The sequence below is a fragment of the Sceloporus undulatus genome, chromosome 3 (genome assembly GCF_019175285.1).
Source record: "Sceloporus undulatus isolate JIND9_A2432 ecotype Alabama chromosome 3, SceUnd_v1.1, whole genome shotgun sequence".
In the NCBI taxonomy this organism is placed as follows: Eukaryota; Metazoa; Chordata; class Lepidosauria; order Squamata; family Phrynosomatidae; genus Sceloporus; species Sceloporus undulatus.
Window position 1 is genome coordinate 230,504,018 of NC_056524.1, and position 17,158 is coordinate 230,521,175.

General features: G+C 39.3%; 1 protein-coding gene across 5 annotated transcripts in view; it reads right to left on the reverse strand.

Annotated features, from left to right (window-relative positions):
• The window catches only part of EPHA4 (EPH receptor A4), a 217,328-nt gene that overhangs the window by 79,707 nt on the left and 120,463 nt on the right, over nucleotides 1-17,158 (reverse strand). For all 5 annotated transcript variants that reach the window (XR_006102924.1, XR_006102926.1, XR_006102925.1 and 2 more), the window contains exon 5: nucleotides 13,729-14,067. Coding sequence is in view for 2 of the 5 variants with exons in the window: in XM_042458022.1 (XP_042313956.1) it covers nucleotides 13,729-14,067 (339 nt within the window). In the remaining 3 variants the exon portion in view is untranslated. The remainder of the gene's footprint in view (nucleotides 1-13,728; nucleotides 14,068-17,158) is intronic.

Consider the following 17,158-nt stretch of genomic DNA (forward strand, 5'->3'; position numbering starts at 1 on the left):
TAAGCCTGCCTAAGTAAACTTTTAGTTAAGTTCCATTCATTCAGTTGTAATTCTCTAGTTGGGACTAACAACTAGATTTAGGTCTCTGTGCTCTCTCCCTTTTTCTTTCTTTCTCTCCCCACTTTTCTTTTCCTAGAGTAAAGGAAATGTCCATCAAGACTAATCTTAAGTCTTTTTACCTTGGCCTTAAATTCCACTGCCAAAATGATTCTCCTGTCTCATTGCTTGGTATATGACCTTATTTCAGCTCTCTAGACTGCTTTTTCATCTGCTCCCTCATGCAGATGGCAGATTTTCTTCCTTTATAATCAGTCTTTCTTACTTTGTTTCCTATTGCACTTCTGATCATCACTTCCCATTACAGTTCTACTACCCATACGCTCTTCGGGAAGCTGCACGAAGGAGAAGGCGGGAACAAGCAGGCCGGAAACAGGACTGGAAGGCTCCTTGCCCAGCGGCGCAGAAAGCATGCCGGACCTTCTTACCTTCCTGCCCGGGGATGGAGAGGCAGAAGCCAATGACGGGAGAAGGCTGGGGCCATTCTTACCCACCTGCCCGGTGCCTGTCGTTCCTCTTGCAATGCTGGCCACTGATCCAAATTGATGAATTGGCGCAGAGTAGTGTGAATGAGGTCACAAACTGAACTGATTCACCACTTTGGATCAGAACGCAATTTATAAGGTAAATGGGAATGGGCCCCAGGATTTGACTCTTGTCTTCACCATGGAAATCCACAGAAACCTTGAAAAATACCTCTGAAGAAGTCAATAGCAAATCTTCTCTGAACAAAACTTGCTAAGAAAACCCCATGATAGGTTTGCCTTCCAGTACTTTGGGAGGGCATTAGGCTGAAAAGGCTACATCTATTTCTTGGAACAATCTAGGTGGTTTTGAGTCAATGGACCTTGTGATGGTTATATAGATTAGAGGTTATATATACTAGCTGGAGGCTTGGGACCTTCATCTGTGCTGGCCCCCATATTCTGGAAACTAGGGAGTTCAGAAAGAATATCTTCTCACAAAAGAGTATCGTACTTGTGTAGGATAAAGTGGGATAGAAAAATATGCAATAGGATACAAAACAAATGCTTTTCTGAATAGATGCAATGCTTCAAGTGCTCTAAAATGTTTTTTTCTTCTTTCCAATAAAATGTACTAACTACATGTTTGTGCTCTTCTAACAGCTCTCCTGATTTATAAGTCCTGTATCATTTTGTTTTGCAACAGATATGTCCACAAATTTTATCCTTTTTTTTATGCCTAGAGGAAGCTGGTGACATGGGAAAGCAAGTAGATTAAGTGAGCAATTTACAGCAGTGGGTAAAGATCAGACTGTATTTGACTCAAAACATGCGAGACAATGCCTACCCTGCGGAGCCTCGCAGTTTAAGGCATTTGCTACTCATCACTCTTAACAAATGCTCTTTGGCTGAAGCGAAAAATCACATGTCTTCCATTGCCACTGAAGCTATATTTCTTTTTGTACAATTCAACCTTCGGAGTGCTTCTCTGGGTTCTTCTTTACCACATTGTTTGAAAAACTGTATCCTTTCAAACTTTCAACCTAATACAGCAGCAAAAAGCGAAATGACAACATGGTGCTAAAAATATATCTTGAAGAGTACTGTAAAATACAGTACGTTGCACTGAGAATTCTACTCCCTCAAACCAGTAGAAGCAATATTGATAATGTGACTTCAACTGATTATTTTTAAGTGTGTGTGTGTGTGTACCACTTCAAATTAATCTTTCTGTTTACGTTATCTATGCCAACTTAGAAATACATGTAATTTGGTTCCAAATTACAAACCTCACAGCCACAATGTCTGGCTAAAATTTTAGATCTTTCTTTTTACCGGCCCCTCTCTCTCTCTCTCTTCATTCTACTTAGCCTGATGAAAATTTCAGAAGACATCAAAAACTTGTATGCTTTGAAGCACTTTAGTTGGTCCTAATAAAGGCATTACCTGATGGTTAACTCTGGGGTGATGCAGACGGGGCAAAAGGAGTGGCCAGAGCCACTTTGGCCCTGATCACTCTGGGACTACAGCAACCAGATACTGCGGTCCCAATACCGGATGCTGCTGTGGTCCCAAATGGACTACCAGCAGGTGCAGCTTTTTGTTGCTCCTTTTTGGGCCAGCTTCAGGCCATCTTAGGTGGCCTCAGAGCTACTTTTGGGCAGTTTGGTGTGCGTTATTTGAACGACAAAGTCCCAAAGCACCTGGAAAGCACTTTATTTGGCCCACGTGTTTTGGGCCTCTGGTGTTTTATTTGTCCACGGACCAGCATAGTTATCTCCTATGACTGTTTTGATCTTTTAAAACATAGGGCTTCTCTGCAAATTAGACATACCCATGGTGATCCATGCATTATTTACATTTCAACAGGAATACTACAGTATGCTCCACACTGGGCTTTCCTCTAAGACTCTTCAATTACTACTTATCCAGTATGCAGAAATGAGAATTCTGGTGGGTGTTTGCTTACAAAATAACGCTAGCTCTGTTCTTGCAAGATCTGCACACATTGTCAATTTGTTTCCAGGCATAGCTCAGTGTTGATGATGGGTCTTTAAAAGTCTAAATTATATAGGTCTATGACACAGGGAACTACCTTCTTCCATATAGCAGCCCTTCCTTGTTTTTCAACTATTGGGAGTCATATCTATGGGAGACAAAAGAAACAAACTTCTTTGTAGCTCCACCAAAACTCTAAAAGTCCTTACTTCTAGGGCCTAGACTGGCACCCTCTTTGATTACATTTATCAAACAACAGATGTGAAATGTCCATTTTCAGTGGGAGCCAGGAAATCCATTGTTTAACCCAGTTGCAGCTGGTAGCTCCAAGGTCAGTGGGGCAATGCATCTGCTCCAGGTTTTAGTCTGAACATTAAGGGGTTGTGCCAGATACTGAGCTTTACTTCAAAAATAGTTTAAGCATCTTGGATAGCTTCTTTCAAGTGTTAAATAAAACTAACAGCAACTTCACCACCCCACTGACACGTGCCAAAAAAATCCGCCCAGACCATAGAATTTTAAGTAAGCTCAGGATTTCGGCAGAAAGACCAAAGTGATGGGGAGATGAATGGGAATTAAGTTGTAAACCAACACAGTTTCTGGCTCTCCCTTCTCCCCCAACTAATGCACACCATCATTATTGATCGTGGGGCAATTCTGTGAAGTCTTCAGCTTCTAATTTCCTGTCCTTGTGAAGTGTGAGCCAACATGAAACAGCCTTAATTCTGGTTCAGGTTTCTGACAACTGAAAGCACATCATTTCATAAGCTTCTTAAAATGAGCATGCAATATACAAACCATACATCATAAATAAAGGCACAATTTTATCATAAGTTGTGGACATAAGATTCTGTTGCTTTGCACATTCTACACATTGATTGATTGCACTTATATCGTGCCTTTCTCCAAAAATGGGATCAAAGGTGACATAATTATCTTGTAAATGTGTTCATATATATTTACCCACAGTAGGTTAAAATGACACCTATGAAAACATTCTACTTAAATTTCAGGCTTCTTGAGAATTACTTCTTTCTCTGCTGTTTCTTTTTACAAAGTTAATCAATGAGACATTCTGAAACAGACATGAACTTTCCTGTTGAATGGACAAGATCAAGAAAATTCAGTATAAAATTCTCAAGGGTATTTAAATAATAAATAAATAATAAATAAATGATTTATTTATATTCCGCTTTTTCCTTGCGAAATCAAAGTGAATTACAAAAGAAAGGTATCAATTACAAAAAATATAGCCTCCCCACTAATTGTAGCACAACAAGCTTTGTCCCTCTAAGCCTGGTAAAATTGTCCCTGAAAACAAGTCAGTGGTGAAACACATTATTATATCCAAGTAAACAACAAAAGCAAAGTAGACAAAGTGTGTGTGTACATGCACACAAACATGGCAGACTTTTCCATATGGAATATTGTGAACAAATGAACCCTAAAAGGTATGAAATATGTACATATGGCCCAGTTTGCTATTTTTTCCTCTCCAGACTTATTTCAAGTGAGAGATATAAAAACATTATAAATCTCTGATAGTGATTAAGAGATCCCTCGCCTTTTACAAGAGCTCTGAAACCAAGTGTTCTGATGACCAAGGAGGCTACTAAATCAGAGACCTAGAAGAATGCTAGTGCTTGAATTTAGTAATGAAGGCAGCTTACATTAATCTAAATAGACGGCATGAAATCTTTCAAGTGCATGCAGAGAGCAGCCATACATTTGCATGATTTGCTTGGACAGAGGATGCCCTGCTGGAGTGCTCCTTATACCAAACAAGAAAAAAGAAGACAATTAAGGAAAAAATAATAACATCAAAGTATCACCAGCAGCACAATATTTTTAATAAATACACATACACACAGTCTCCACACACAAGTTCACACATAATGCTAAATCTGATGTGACAAATCTCAATGGAGGGAGTGGTGTTCACTGGAAAGCTCAGAATTACAATGTCCCTTGAAACATTGCCACTTTGATTACAGACTGCAATAGGCATGCTACAGCTCTATTTGTGAGCCAACGCAGACCTGTGTGAACAGACAACAAGGATTGATTCTCCAAATGTTCAGCCAGGGCAAACTGTGCTCTGTTCAAGAAGATTTCTCCTGGAAAGAGTACCGCAAGGACTGGTCTCTTCTTGAGAGACAGATTTTAAACAAAGAGCTTGTTGGTCTCATCACCCTCTCACATATGAATGTATCTGACAGTACCTCCCCTCCCCTTTCCTTTTGGAACTAAAGTTTAACAATTCTATACAGGAAAGGGAGTCTGTGCTAGCATTCTCATCCATGGAAATAATCAGGTCAGGTTCCTACCCTATTTCTTGAATCATGAGTCAGTGGACCAATCCAGGGACTTAGAAGAAGGCTATGTTTATTTGTGCTACACTGCATGGCATTTTAATTAGTAACTCTGCAGATTTAAACCCTCTGAATGGACACACAGGGGCAGTTGTGTAGCATAGCTTTTGTGCTCTCACTATTGGAGAAAAAAATCCTATTTTGAGGACACCAGCAGGGGGTTAATAGAAGCTTTGATAAAGTTCTCTGAATCCTTTTATTGTTGCTTAACTGCAGACTGGACTCCGGTGTCTTTCTGGCTGCTCTCAGGAGATAACAATTAATTTTACTCAGTCGGGGAGACAGATAGAAAATATAACTGCCTGCCCCTATGTCAGGGAACTGAGAAGAATAAGGTGGAAGTGCTGCTGAGAAACTCCTGGTCTAGGCTGGAAAAGGAACTAGGAACCTGTCTGGCCCCCACATACCCTTCAGAAGGTGATTATCAATTAGGTCTGGGGAGATCACAGACAGCTGCCCAAAGGTGAAGATATAAAATACACCAAAGTCAAGCAATCAGAACTATTTCCTGATCTTGGATGCAATGTTAGTATCAGGGTCATGTAGTCCCTCATAGCACTACTTTCCCAAAAGAAGAAATATATACAGGCAAGAGGAAGAATTGGTGCTTTGAAAATTTGTAAAATAATATTATCCACTTTGCTTTGGATTCAATTTCCGACAGAAAACTGTTGGATCAATATCAAAATATGGCCAAATTTGTATTTAAATATCATAATTACCTCATGTCACTACCAAGCCAGCTACCTTTCCCTGTGTTGTTCACTGAACCCTGATGTTGGGTGATTTACTAAGGGTTTTTAAAAACCTCTTCTTTGCCTTGCCAAGAGAGAATCTTACCCTCTTATTGAATACAAATTCATGGAAATGGGTGGTACAAGTGTCATGCCAAGAAATGGGCAGTTGTTTATATTAGTTCTCTCTGTAAAAAAATGTAATCACTTTAAAATAATAAATTTAGCCCCTCCCAATAACAGATTTTCCATATTTTGTTTTGTTTTCTGTTGGCTGCATGTAGATACATTCTTAATCGCACGTCTAATGCACATGGACCAGATTGGTTGCCAAAAGGAAAAAAGCACTCACAGCAGATATTTTCTACCACACCACCCTCTTTCTAGAGATGTAATTACATGACCATGGGAAGGAATTCACAATTGATCAGAGCTGTTTATCTTTGAGGTCCTTGAGCATTCTCTTCCCAAACCCATGTGATGGACAAATGAAAGGCATCTTTTAGCTAACCCTTCATTTCTGTAATGTTCCAGGACAATCTAATGCGATGATTGTTATTTTTTTTCTCTTACTTTCTGGATCTCCTACCACATTTATACTTCAAAGTTCTGTTGTTTCCCAGAAATTCTTAGCTTTTAAAATGCTTTGTGGAGGCACAGCATACTATGAATCATCCTGACAGCAAAAGAACAAAAGCTAAAATTCTCAGGTAGAAAGTGACAGAATGATTGTTATTCTTATTATGCCTGCTTTCCAGAAAAGCAATTGTAATTTTTTAAAACATGTTTATTCTAAAATAAGTAGAGTGGGACTGGACTTTGTTCAAAATGTGGGTTTAGACATAGACATAATTTCATTACTGACTACATTATTTCTTCCAAATATTTAAATATTATGAATCCCACTCTCATGTATACAATGGACTTCACATGCTTAAAATCCTCCCTCCCTTCCATTTCTTTGGCATACAGCCTGCTGTGTCAAGTGCCTGTGTTACACATCTCAGGCTTGTCTCTTGCCAACAATTCTTCTTATCTTTGTTGATCAAGGTGCAGAACAATCAACCTTCCTTTCCTTTCTCCGTGGCTCCTGTGCAAAGTTCTCATTCAGCCAAATGACTAACTGCTTTCTATACCTTGATGAGGTTAAGATTCCAATCAGAGGAAGGAGGAGTCCATGTTGGATAGAAACATACTCTGTCCTTTGTTCTGTTTTGGCCAAATGATCCCTGTGCTAACGTTGAACATCAAAAGCTCATGGACATATATCCTTTGGCGACTTCCTCACAATTGTGAAACACCTTTTCCCAAGAGGTTGATTAATGTTAGAGGTGAAATACTTCATTGAAGGACTTTTGATACTTTCTACTTGACATTGGCCTGTCATTGAGTGAACAGAGTGCAGGGGGCATAAAATAATTTCAGTTTCAATAAAAACAATGTTAACTGTTTTTCAAGTCAACTATTTCCTGCTCAAAATATTCTTACTTGTTGAATCCAGATATTACAAAAACATATTCTCCATCTTATCTCTCTTTTTGTTTCTGCTTTAGCATCTTCTGTTTTGTATTATATGCCTTATACGTATTCATATTTATGGAATAATAATAATAATAATAATAATAATAATAATAATAACAACAACAACAACAACAACAACACAACCCTGGATATTTAATCATTCCACAAAAACATAAGACTGAAAAGAGTAAGATGCAATTTAATTATTATAAGGCATTTTTATTCCAAAAATCAAATTAACATAAAAACAAAACAAAACAAAAAAGATCCCTGCTGCACCCTAAAGAAAGATCATTGTAGCACCTTTCTTTCACTGCTCTCGTTATAAAGAACTTCAATGGCTGAAAAGTGTTCTTCCCATTACACATTTGAGAAGGGCTGGGATAGAAACCAAAATAGATGAATAGGCTACTGATGAAGCCCACTTTTCAGTCACAGAATAATGAGTCTGCTGTAAAATTCAATTTTTTAAAAAGCCTTAAATTTTGCATGTTCAAACAACAGAAAAAAATCACTTCTTAAATGATCTGGAGAGCCACCACATTTGTTCTTGCTCACTACATCAAGTACCAGTGCACGCAGGGTTTGACATTATTCTGACTTCTTTGGCCACCCAGACACTGTCAAGAATGTGAGGGATAACCCCTGACCACCAGAATTCTAAAATCATATGGTAAGAATCCACAGTATAGCCCATTTCCAAATCTTCAAGACAGTAATTCCCAAACTTGGTCTCTATTTGTTATTTTGGATCAGTGGTTACCAACCTTTGGTCCTCCATTTGTTTTGGACTTCAGATCCCAGAAGCCTCAGGGAACTTGGCCAACAATCAGCAATTATGGGAACTGAAGTCCAAAACATCTGAAGGACCAAAGGTTGGGGAACATTGGTCTAGATGTTCCCAAGCTTGGGTCACAAGATATCCCTCAATACATCCAAGCTGGGTTTTCTAGGAACTGAAGTCCAACATCTGTGGAATCAAACTGGGGAACTACTGTTGTAAGGATTCACTTTCCAGGAGTGGTAGCAATATCATGAAAAGAAACATTTCATGGAATACTCCCACATGATCCTACAACAGTGATGCATGAAAGACACAATAGATGTTAGTTTCTATGTCACTCCCCAGGTGCCAAGTCAGAAGGTTTCTTTAGAAGTTTATCTTCCTGCACTTACTTTGGGCACTTTATTTTGGAAAAGTATGTTTGCAAAGATCTTTTTCAATATACTAAGATCTTTGAAAAGCAATTGTGCCTCTGCTGTTTTTGGATCTGAACACTGTACAATATCTACAGTTTGGTCAAGCAAAATAATTTCCAACTGGTAGGTGAATGTTTGAGAGTATACAATAATGAATTCCAGGGTCCAGTCTTTAGATTTCAGCCTAAACTTAAATAGAAATGACCTTGGCTTCTACTACTTTACTACCTTGAGAACTAAACAGTATACAGCTTCCTGTCACTGATTTCATCACACACACACTAAACCATACAATCACTCAGCAACACAAAGTTAAACAAGCATACAGTACAGAGTAATAGTTCTTCCAGCCCATAAAGAAATAAACAAACTATTTTCTACTTTGGGTGAGGAGAGAGAAAATGCTGTTGTCACTTCTCTATCTTAAAAATGCAATTCAGCTTCATCAATAAATTTCATGGCTTGAGCATCCAAGATATTGAAGAAAACAGAAGGTTACACTGACAGGTGTGAAAAAGAAGTCACACAGTGAATTTGGATAACAAGGTATTTGGACCCTCAGTGTCTAAATAATGAAACCTATGCTGCAGCAGGCATATGCTCAGTTGCCTGCCTGACAAACCAGAAAAGGTGAAGAACCAGATAATCAATTCATTTTACTTTTCTGCAAAACTATATAAAAATATAAAATAACTGTCCATTCTCACTTCATGTATATGTGTCGGCATGGGGTGAGGTTTAATGAGTTAATTAGAAATACACAGAGCAAAACAGTAGTGAAAGAAAAAGGCTAACAGACTCTTAGCTTTGCTGGCATTTGCAGCAACAGCTATGATACTTGGAGTCAAGCTAAGGGCAATCTGATGCTTTGATTCGCCTGCACAACTTCCATCATTGTCAGTGGGAGCAGCACAAAGTGACTCAGGGCACGACATAGCAATGGATCCTCATTTGATACACATACGGTACAGCACCGTCTAAATCAGACTGGCAGAACATAAGAAGCTTTATATGCATTTTTTCTGCTTTGTGGCACAATGCACATGGAATTTTAATCAGCATCCAAAAGCAAGCCCTGAAAGGGGGAGGGGGTTGAATACAGTGTACTAAAACAGCGAGTAACATTTTTTCCCTTATACAATCTTTCAATGTTTGAGATATCTGGGATTTGGGGAAATCATCCTAATTACTAGTAATACATTAAAACATATAGAACAAAACATCCCTTTCCCTTTGACTGTTATACTCCAGTTCGGCACATCAAAGTGTGACTCCATGTCTCTCTTCATGACATTTTTGAGTAAATACAGTTGTGACATCAGTTTAATTAGGTACCACCAAAGTGAAACATCATCATCACCACACCACTATTATTTCAAGTTCAAGTTAACATTTATTGTACTAGCCAAAGGCCATGACAAAATAAGCTTATCAAAAAGCATAAAACATTTAACATTTTTTTAAAAAGGCACAGAATACAAAGGACAAAAATGTCCCAACATTTTATGTGCAGTCTATTGCAAACTTGTTTGGTATTATAAAATATATCTGACATGATTTAAAATTGAAGGAAATTTTTAAAAGGAGAAAGATTTTTTATTTATTTATTGGAGGGGTAGCAACCATATGGGAGAAGTCCACTGTGGATTTTAGTCCCTCTGAAATGAAGGAGATATGTGACAGCCAGGCAGCTAATACACACCGCAAAAGAAGAAAGACAGAATGTACGTATCATCCAGAGCTGGATACTTTCATAAAGATCTCCCTCTGACTACAGCAGCAACACTGAAAATATCTACAGTTGAAATGGTGAGAGAATAGCCTGTTTATTTATTTATAGGATTTTCCCATCCTAATTAGTTTTTTTCCCCACTCAAGTCACTATGATGGCTGATTTAAGAGAAGATGAAGGTGAAGGCAACTTAAGGGGCTAAGAAATTGCCAAGCAGTCTTACACAGCTGCAAAACCAAGAACAAAATAATAAAAATTGAAAGAAAAAAAACAACAACTCCACACACAAATCACACAAAAATCAGAAGGGCACAGTGTAATTGAAAACAAAGCCAAACAGAAAGAAAGATAGAGCCATTTCAGTTTTAATCAAAAGAGTGATGTATATTTTTCTCCGCACAGCACCATTCCCCTGTGAACTCCTTTTGTTTCAGGAGAGAAATGCAGGGTCTTACTTTACTGTGTAGCCATACATATTAGATACAGGGAGATTAAAATGAACAGTGCTGTCAGGTTTGAGACTAACATCACTCATGCTGTTATGCTTACGCAGAAAATGAGTGTGAGCAAACACAGTGAAATGTGTGCGTGCACACACACACACACACACACACACTTTATTCTCCTCCTCAAAACAGATTTTTTTTAAAAAATCACTGGAAGCATTCTTTTTTTTAATTTTTTTCCCCAACAGTTCCACCATACATTGTATGTCCATTTTGGGATGGAGAGGTCAGGCTGGAGCATCCTGAGGCTTCGTGATATTTTGCAAAATGTTTGATATGCTTTCCCCACTGGAATCAGTCTTTTGATCTAACATGAGAACAGCCTGCCATTCTTTCTACTTTCTATTATTAATATAACTTGGTCTTTACAAGATTTTTTAAAAATAAAAAAATAAAATACAATTAAAAGGCTGGTCTCAACCCAGTCAGACATAAGAATTTAAAAGTTTCATCCACAGGCAGTGGAGGGGAAGATAGATACACACAGAATTCTCCCACAACAATGAAGAGATCAAAAATTGTTTAACGTTTTTCACTATTGTGCAGCTGTTTTATTGACATTGTTTAGACATTTCAGATGACACAGAATAAAATCATAGACTCATAGATTCATAGAATCATAAAGTTGGAAAGACCTCAAAGGCTATACAGTCCAACTGCTTGCCATGCAGGAATACACAATCAAAGCACTCCCGACAGATGGCTATCCAGCCTCTGTTTAAAAACCTCCGAAGAAAAAAGCTCCACTACCCTCTAAAAAGTGTGTTCCACTGTCAAACAGCTCTTACTGTTAGGAAGTTCTAATATTAATTGTAATAATTGTAGCAGTTAATTTATTTTCTTGTTATAAATGTAGCACCAGTATGCTCTTGTTTTCTGAATGAAACTAAGGCATGGTACACACCACCAATAAGTGGCGTACCAGTGCCAATACTAGGGTTAGGGACCGCACGGCAATCACATGGTCCCTAACCCTAGTACGTAGTGGCGGTGTTACAGTGGCGACACCCTTGTGCACAGCCATTGTACCGTAAGTGCCATGCGGCATCCGCATGGCGCTGTGCATCGCTTATGTCATGACTGAGCCAATGCTGCACTTGCGATGTCACTGCAGCACTGCAGAAAGAACCCAGAAATACTGGGTTCTTTTTGCTCTGCTGTAATGGTGTGCCATTTGGGGGCTGTGCCATCCCTGCAGACAAAAAAATGGGTGCTGGCAGGCCACCATTTCTCAGCAGTCTCTCCCGGGCCTAATTCAACTTTGCTTCCTATACCTCTTTGTGTAAAATTAGTGTCTTAAGATCCATTTTTATCATAATTTCATTTTTTAATAGGATCACATCAAAGTGAACCTATTCCACCATTGTGGAATAGCAATACTGTATCTGGATGAAGCCTTATTTAAAATATTATTTATAAATTGAAAGATACAAGTCTCACAAAAATAGCAACATACTTAAATATTCATTTTAGGAACAAACGTACTGTATGTGCATATTTTTGATTAAATATTCCCTAACACTGCCTGAAACAGAAGAAATACATCACATGTACACACAATACTGCATGCACTAAAGAGCAACTCACAAGTGGAATCATGTTGCTCCAAGTGAATTGATAAAAATTGTCTAGAAAATAGAGTGAGTCTCAACACTCACAAATATACTGTCAGTACTGTATATATTTTCAGTAAAAGGTGATGCCAAATACTCTAGTCAGTAAATGAAGGTTGCTGATTTAATGGAGCTGACTGAATGAGACTCTTTTTCACTTTTACAATTTCTGTAAATATACTCTTGACAACATTATTTTCCTCTATCCTTCCCTCTTTCCCACCCCTGATACTTCAGGAGAGAGAGAGAGAGAGAGAGAGAAAGAGAGAGAGACGGATGCAATAAAAAATAAAATAAAGAAAGTTGCCTTATATCAAGTATGATTCCATTTGGAATTAACAGGGAGAAAAGTTAGGACCAAATGAGCAATCAATATTTTTACAAAAGAAAAAAATCCACCTCAAGTATTAGCAAGGGTATTTTATGAACACAGGAAGAGGTGTGCTCACAGGCATCACAATGCCTACTTCAGGCTTACACGCTAGTGCAGAAACCATTTTTCATAATCAATGGCCTGTTACAGACAGCCAAAATAAAGCTGCTTCGAGTCACAGTGGAGGTATGGTGTTTCAATGATGCATGCGTCCTAAGAGTCCAGAAGCCACACCAAAGCCACGCTCCAGGGCTGGAGCGTGGCTTTGGTGCGACTTCTGGACTCTTAGGATGCATGCATCATTGAAGCACCATACCTCCACTGTGACTCAAAGCAAGCTTTATTTTGGCTGTCTGTAACAGGCCAATATCAACCTAACTGATGACTAAAATTTACAAAGCAAAGTGCAGAGAAGAAATCTTTCCATCCCTCTCACTCCCACACCACATACGCATGTTAAGCACAGTTCTCTGACAAAATAAGAATATAAATGAATAGCATAAATGTCTACAAGCTAGTATGAATTTCAAGATAATGTAAGTGATGATTGTTCAAAGTGCATTATTTCCTCAGACATAAATATCATAACCAAATCCTGATGACTAACTACTGAACAAATTCAGCCAACTATCCCCATCTATTGTTTCAGCAGTCCAGGTTCAATGTCAAACAAAATTGCAATTCTAGATCTTGAGGAAGTATCAAGTGGATCTCTCAATATTCTTTGTTTCTCAATAGTTATTTTATTTCTCATCCTTATGGTTCTGAGAAGAAACTGTCTTATGGTTGAACACATGGCTGAACCAATTCAAGGACTGGTTCAGGGATTAAGATTCCTATGCAAAGAAAAATATGATATCCTTAGGGAAAAAGTGGTGATTCCATTGTGGAATAATTTCTGATATTCTTTAGACTAGTACTTGGCATCAGTTCTAAGCAAAAAGAAAAAGAAAAAAGTGTGCAACAGTTGTGAGTGGTTTGCACCATCTTAAAGTCCAATTTCATCCTAATCAGGTAATTGTAGAAAGTCATAAACAACAATAACAGAATATATGTTTCATTCTCTCAGATGTTATTCATTAACACAAAACAGCAAACATAATGCTGTCTCAAATGAAGCAGAAGGTATAGAAGGAAAAAAATTATGTACATTTTTACCTGCTTGGTTAGTTGTCACTGTGACAGAAACAGCCTGATCTGGGCTTGGATTCTGCTTGGATACTCCATTCACTGCCCAAATTTCAAAGGTGTAGTTAGTGTGTGCCAAAAGGTCAGTAATGGAAACCCTGGTAGTTTTCAAGCCATTCTGCTGTGGGCTGAAGTGTACACCACTTCCACAGGACCGACAACGGTTCAGATCACTGGCTCCACATCTCTTGCACACCACATTGTAGGAAATATCCTCACGGCCACCTTTGTTCTGAGGAGGGCTCCATTCCAGATTTACAGATGTTTCATTGACATTGGATATCAGGTTTTCAGGAGCAGAAGGAGGTCCTGCAAAACAAAAACATGCCTTCTTAATCATGGCAATAAAAGACAGGGAGCCCTTTTAGGGGAATATGTACACTGATTTGTATCATAAGATTTACTGTAGTTAACAAATGTTCAGCTGAGGTAGGCAACCTAAGGGAATCCAGATGTTTTTAACTACATGTCCCACAATAACGATGGAAGTATATGCACCATTATTCATTCCCTTGCTAAAAAATGGGTTTCCCAATACACAGGAAACCTAGTCAGGAACAAAAGTGTAGTGGTGAGGATTTTGCAGTTTTTGCCCAGTGTTCACACATTCAGAAGTATTTTAGGACATTATTCTGTTAAAAAACACACACACAACAGTTGTTGTTGTTGTTGTTGTTGTTGTTGTTATTATTATTATTATTATTATTATTATTTACATCCCACTGTTCTGCTAATGAGCTCAAGGTAGTTTATATCAGTTTCTTGCTGCTCACTTTGTCCTGACAATGACCTCAGGAAAAATTGGTCAGGGAAGACAGACGGACTGATCCTAAGAGACCCTGAAGTTTATCCACACCCTTCCCCCCCCTCCCGTATGGGAACTGGAAGGGGACTCTTGGGGCCGTGCGGTGACCTGGAAAAAACAGATTTTATCGCACAGCAAATTATCCTCAAAAGGCCCCATTCCATCCCCCGGCACCAAGCCATCCCCATTCAGTGCGGAGGAGCATTAATGTTCTGGTCGGAAGTCTTCTGACTGAAGAAAAGGTGCCCCTCAGCCTGAATGGGGACGGCTTGGCGCCAGGGACGAAACGGGGCCTTTTGAGATGATCACTGTGAAATAAAATCTGTTTTTTTCCAGATCGTGCGTGGCCCTGAGAGTCCCCTTCCAGTTCCCATAACAGGGGGGAAAAGTGTGATAAATTTCCCTGTGAGTTTCAAGTCACTGGGGACCTGAACCTGCATTTTGACTCCTATTCATACATTCCAAAAACTACAAAAGACAAATAAATAGGTCCTAGCACAGATAGCTTGAACTGTGTCTGGAAGCCAAGATGACTAAAATCAGGCTGCATACTTGGCCACATCTTAAAAAGACATGACTCACTAGAAAAGCCAAATGCTAGAAAATGTGAAGGGCAGTAGAAGGAGAGGTGGCCTGTATACCAGATGGATAGATTCAATCCGAAGGCCATGGACCTGAGCCTGCATGATCTGAGAAGACCAGTCCAAGACAGGTGTCGTGGAGGTGTCATTTACGGGTTGCCAGAGTCAAACAACACAACAACAGAACCACATTGGTTGGAAGGGGCTCATTCAGCTATTAATTTGGCTATGGAATAGTATGCTCTAAAAGACTGGTCCATGCCCTCCCACTCTCGCTTTCTCAGTGGAGAAATGAAACATTAGGCATCTAGTGAGTTCTCTTACAAGTCTGGAGAAATGCTTCATCAAATAAACATGGGTCATCTAATTAATTCAGTACCCCTTTTCCTACAGAAAGCAAAAGAAGCACATTCACATTCTGCCATCAGCAGACACAACATCAGAGCAGGGCCAAGAATGTCAACAAAATTTTCCTGAGGCTGTTACATTCCAGCTAACATCTCTATGGCTTCCAGGAAACCCAACATCAGTATCTAATATTTGTGACATAAGGATGTGCTACACTATAGCAATAGCCAAATTAGAAGCATCAATATGATGGCGTACATTTACCTATCTTTCACAACACATTGAAGTGCTGTGATAAAGGGTTGTATAACAAATAATAAGCTGAAGCTCAGTGGCAAAGTATACTATGTGTTTTTATTGTGTTTTTTGAGATGCTCCGTCATCTTGAATGAGATGTACATGCATGCTTGTGTAACAAAAATGTGTGTGTGTGTTTGTAGTTTTGAGCTACAAAGCCTAAAAGTCTTGAGACTAGAATATCTGAAGGGCTGCCTATTATCATGTGAACCCAACCAGAATTTGAAAGCCTTTCTTCATGTTTTATTTATGTACCTATTTGTTTAATTCATAGCCCATCTTTCTACCAACATGGGATTCAAAGCCTCATAAAGCAGCTAACAACAACAACAATGTAGTGGGGGGGGGGCGCAAACTCTGAATAGAAAAGTTAAACTATGGCGGGGATACAGACTGCCCAAATAGGGTGGTCTCCCACTGCCCTTGTTTGCTCCACAAGGGAGCCACAGGGACAAACCGCGCAGTCCATCACGAATAAAAAGAACCTGCAAAAAGCGGGTTCTTTCAGTGGCATGGTTGTGATGCTGCAAGGAACAATGGTGCACTGTGGTGTCACAAAAGCTCAGGAGTGCGGACCGAGGCGTACGTCGTGTCAAATGGGTGCCAGTATGTACAGGGGCCATCATTTGTGATGCCCTCGTTGTGTGGAGGGGCGAGTTGTTGGAAGTGCACCCCTCGCATGTAACGACAGCACCCCACTGTCTGTACAGTGCCTAAGTTGTCAAGAAAAAAAGCAACATGGGGTATACAATATATGAAAATAAACAGTATGTGAGAGTCAGGGTGACTCAGCAGAAGCCAATTGGGACCACACAGGTGTAAATGTAAAGCAATTAACAAGTCCTGAATGCCAAGGACGAAATGCAAAGTGGATAATTGAACACACCTGACAATGTTAAGTGGTCAAGGCTGAGATGAGAAATCACTAATTGTAGGATGAACCAAGAGAACAATGAGAATGGTGTACATGCCTACTGGGTGGAAACAGACAGAGTGGGTGGTATCACCAATGACTATAATAATGACTATGGATCCCAATGTATTTGTGGGTTGTAGTGTAGTAGTGAGTAGGAGTTGGTGTTGTGTTGGAGAGTTTTGGAGCTGTATATAGTAGAATAAAGTAGATCTTTTTATAAGACTACTGAGTTGTCTGGTGCTTGGGGTGAAGCTACAAGAACCAGCTGGATCCTGAAGAAGGGTGAAGACTCTGTTGGAAGCAAGAGGTGAGAAGGCTTGAGAATTGTCAGGGTCTTCAGCCTATTCTCTGTAACTCTGCTAGCTATAACCACTGGCCAAAACTGGTCAGCGCGGTGCACAACCAGGTGGTGATTCGAGCCAGAGGTGAAAAGTACAACTCCCTGACATAAGT